The sequence below is a fragment of the Sinocyclocheilus anshuiensis genome, unplaced genomic scaffold (genome assembly GCF_001515605.1).
Source record: "Sinocyclocheilus anshuiensis isolate Anshui unplaced genomic scaffold, SAMN03320099.WGS_v1.1 scaffold756, whole genome shotgun sequence".
Taxonomy (NCBI): Eukaryota; Metazoa; Chordata; class Actinopteri; order Cypriniformes; family Cyprinidae; genus Sinocyclocheilus; species Sinocyclocheilus anshuiensis.
In genome coordinates, this window is record NW_015558581.1 from 138648 (window position 1) to 143098 (window position 4451).

At 33.1% G+C, this 4451-nt stretch overlaps 1 protein-coding gene across 2 annotated transcripts in view; it reads right to left on the reverse strand.

The window, feature by feature from the left end:
- The window catches only part of LOC107679839 (kinesin-like protein KIF14), a 33778-nt gene that overhangs the window by 22126 nt on the left and 7201 nt on the right, over window positions 1–4451 (reverse strand). For both annotated transcript variants that reach the window (XM_016475533.1, XM_016475532.1), the window contains exons 6-11: window positions 4060–4090; window positions 3862–3969; window positions 3637–3753; window positions 3334–3452; window positions 2235–2407; window positions 1541–1688 (exon numbers count right to left, since the gene is read on the reverse strand). In XM_016475533.1, coding sequence (XP_016331019.1) covers window positions 1541–1688; window positions 2235–2407; window positions 3334–3452; window positions 3637–3753; window positions 3862–3969; window positions 4060–4090 — 696 coding nt within the window. The remainder of the gene's footprint in view (window positions 1–1540; window positions 1689–2234; window positions 2408–3333; window positions 3453–3636; window positions 3754–3861; window positions 3970–4059; window positions 4091–4451) is intronic.

Here is a 4451-nt window from a genome sequence, read left to right on the forward strand (position 1 = left end):
TTGTTTAGTTAACACTCGAAGGTGATTGGGCTCTCGGGCGAGATCCCAATTCGTCAGTCACGACTGACGTAACGTCGAACGTGACTGACTGAAAGGGAACTAAAATAGCCTAGCTATGTTTACAGTGTTTATTATAATGTTTGTAAACATTTCGCGTCACCATTAGGCCTTTTCTGAATGAAATAATAAAATGCGACATATACACGACTTGTGTTTTTTTCTCTAAAAACAGAGTTTCATTTTTATACACGTATTTTAACCATGCAGCAAACTTTTTAAAATATTTTGATAAATTACGGAAAAAAATAAATAAATAAATGACTTTTTAAACCGTTTAACTGATTGTATAAATCGGTCAAAATTCTTACGGTTGGTTAACGGTTAACCGGTTAAAATGAGCACTTACTGAAAATCAGAGCAAGAAGAAACATGATTATTTTAAAAAGCTTGATTATTTTTATCTACATTACTGTCTAAATACTTGGGGTTGGTAAGAATTTATTTTTTTTTTTTTTTAAGGAGAAGTCTCTTACGCTCACAAGTCTGCATTTACTTGATCAGAAAGACAGTAAAAACAGCAATACTGTGAAATCTGAGAAATTTAAAAGAACTTTTTTTGTATTTTAATACATGTTAAAATGTAATTTATTCCTGTGATCAAAGTTGAATTTTCAGCATCATTACTCCAGTCTTCAGTGTCACATGATCCTTCAGAAATCATTCTATGCTGATTTGCTGCTCAAGAAACATTATTAACAGTGTTGAAAACAGTTGAGCTGCTTAATATTTTTGTGGAAACTGTGATAAGACTTTTTCAGGATTGTTTTAAAAAACAGAAAGTTCAATAGAAGAGCATTTATTTAAAATATAAATATTTTGTAACATTATTAATGTATTTACTGTCACTTTTGATCAATTTAATGCGTCCTTGTAGAATAAACGTTTTTTTTAATGCTGACTTACCCCACATTTTATACTTATTATTCATAATATATTTACATAATAATATATTAATTATTTACAAATATTTTATGTATAATAAGTGCATTGCGTTATTCTATAAACACATAGTTTACATAAATTAAATGATTAAATAAACAGTTATTTTTTATAAAATTGTATTGTTATTATATTTAAATTTTAATAATAATAATAATAATAGCAGTAACAATTCAGCCTTTTATGCTATTACAAAGCAAGTACACAAAAAGTGATTATACAGATTACTGTCAATACTGAACAATATAAATAAGAGTGATTAAAAGTGACCACAGGTTGTCAATCAAATCAAAATTGACCCCATTTACTATGTATATATATATATATGTATATATATATATATTTCTGCTTTATTCTGATAACGCCTGCTTTCAACATTACAATTAATTCCCGAAAGACATAATCAAGTCTCTCCATACTAGATATTCCTCAAATATACTGTTTGATTTGAAAATCAAACGGGTTGTGAACAGCGCTTTCTTTTATTTTCAATGTATAATGCGAGTCATAACCCTGAGTTTTGTAGTTTATATACACACACCTGTGAGCCTCGGCCATTTCATGCTCCTGTTGAGAGAGTTTAGTCTTAAGAGAGGCGATCTCTTGCTGAAACAGTCTCATTTTCTCAGGTTCGATGCCTTGAGAGCTCATCTGAGCCGCACGGAGCTTCTCCACCTCTGCTTTCAGCTCTGGACAGAGATTCACAAAATATTTAGTTTTATTATATTTAGTTTAGTTATGTCACACACATTCTTAATAATATACAAAAAATAACCTATGTAAATAAAATAATAGTAAAATATAATATAATAATTATTATTATTATTATTATTGTATATATACAAAAAATAACTCCACTTAACATAAGTAACATAAACACAGACATTTTAATTCCTCTCAGAGGCGGTACAGAACAGAAATCCCTGAGGATGTCCCATTAGTAAATATCCTGCCCTGTAAGGCAGAGGTGTGGCGCAGTGTTTTTATAACACACCCTTCTTGACGAGTATGACAGCTGACGGACAGACAGAATAAAGAGCTGTAACCGTTACGGACCTCGGATCAGTTTGGCGTTGGTGTCCTCGTTGACTTTGGCTAATCCCTGAGGATGTCCCATTAGTAAATATCCTGCCCTGTAGGGCAGAGGTGTGGCGCAGTGTTTTTATAACACACCCTTCTTGACGAGTATGACAGCTGACGGACAGACAGAATAAAGAGCTGTAACCGTTACGGACCTCGGATCAGTTTGGCGTTGGTGTCCTCGTTGACTTTGGCTATGTTAATGATCATATGAGCTTGCTGGGCGTAGCGTAACGTGCTCAGGCTCTCATCCATGTTACTGGCTGCAGGGCTCAGGGTGGCGATCATGGCCGTCTTGGAGTTTCCACCGAGGCTTTCCTTCAGTAACCTGAACACAAGAGGGAGCTGGAGCACTTCTGCTGCTTTTATCAGCAAAACATCTTGCATGTTGTGCCATATTTTACATTTCATGAAAATTTAATAAATGTTGCTGGTATTATTGTGCACAATTCATTAGTACCCTTTTTGTTAGTGCCCAACCTTTCATTAAATGTTTATTTATTCCTTTTTTATTTAAATTACTATTTTGGGAAATTATCATTTAATTTTATTTATGTAATATTGCTGCGCTTCTGAAACTATTTTCCCCTTTTTGCTGAGTAAACAAAGGCCACACTGGTGTGACATTATTATTATTATATAAGTTACATTTATTTAATAATGTAACTACATAAATGTAATAATATAAATATAATTCTATTACTGTATTATATAAAAAAACATTTTTTTTGCAGCACTTCTAAAATTATTTTCCACTTTGGTCAGGCAAACAAACATATGATAAAATGTATAGACGTATCTAAAATCAAGAAAATATTTATGCAATTACTTTATAAACATCATTACTGTTGTTGTTGTTGTTACATAAATGTAATTTATGTAATGTAACTACAGAAATTTTATATAAATATAATTATATTTTATTATTATATTATAAAATTATTTAACATTTTTATCAATACAATATTATCAATAATGCCAATAATATTAACCAATCATTTTATAGTTTACTCTAACAAAGTGTATTTCCTTCTTTTGAAGAAATACTTTAGAACAACTAATAATTTCTGTGTATTTTCTTGGTATGAATGGGCGGGGGATGAATTAAATTAAATAAAATCACACTGAAATTCCTTGACATCAGGGCCTTGGTAATGTATTACATTGCTGAAGCTGTGTTGTTGCTGTTTTAATTCAAACTAACAAAACTGCAATGAAATACAAAATACAAATTCATAAGCACAAGCTTCTCACCATGTGAGCACTGACTCTCTGTACGGGGTGAAGACTTTCTTTCTGCTCTGAGCCTGTTCTGAGAGTGACGCGATCACCTTTCCCAGCGTGAGCAGAGACTTGTTGATACTCGCTCCCTCCTGGGAAAAATAAATAAATTCACATTACAAATATGTCAGATTTAAGATTTCATGATATATTGCATTATTTGGTCAAATATTGCAATCCAATTCACCGCTATTTAATGTACAGAACAGTAAGCAGCAGAATGCACTGTGGGTAATCATGACACAGGATAAACAGAGCTACTGCATGCTGGATTACCCTGAGCCGGTCTCCACTGGTCTGGGCTGAAGTACAGCACTCATTTCCTGCCAAATCCACCAGATATATCCGGCTGGTGATGCAGTGATCGTGCTCCTCTTCCTCCACAAACTCTGTCTGTGCACATGAAAACACCATCATATAACTATAATGCATCATTAAATTATTCATATGTTGGCTGAAGTAAAAGTAGCATCTCACTGCAACTAAACCTGAGGGGCTTACTTTAGTTTGCGTAAAGACCAGAGTGAAAACAGAGTGTGATCTGGAGCTTTTATCATTCATGCCGGTGGCGGCCGTGGCTCTCTGTTTGTTACCGAGTTCAAGCCAACTCTGTGAAGTTGGGGGAGGGAAAATGTATTAATGGTAAGAACAAAAATAATATGTAATGAATGTAAAAAGGGAACAGACACCTTAAATTACCTGAATATCAGCATAAGATGTGACAACGTTCCTGAAAGACAGCATAGAGATTAGTGACAGCGGCACAAAACAAAAAATACAATTAAATAATATTATGTTTAAAAAAAACACAACACAACAAAGGAAAAGGAAAAGAAATCAAAACCAAAAAACGAAACACAACTAAAACAAAAAAATAAAATAACATTTCATGAAATAACAAAAAATAAAATAAAACCAAAAGACAAACAAAGAAACAACATAAAATAAAACAAAACAAAATAAAAAACAACACAACAAAACCACAAGACAACAAAATAAAGGGGAGGTCGTGGCCTAACGGTTAGAGTCGGACTCGTAACCCAAAGGTTGCGGGTTCGAGTCTCGTACCGGCAGGGATTGTAGGGGGGGGG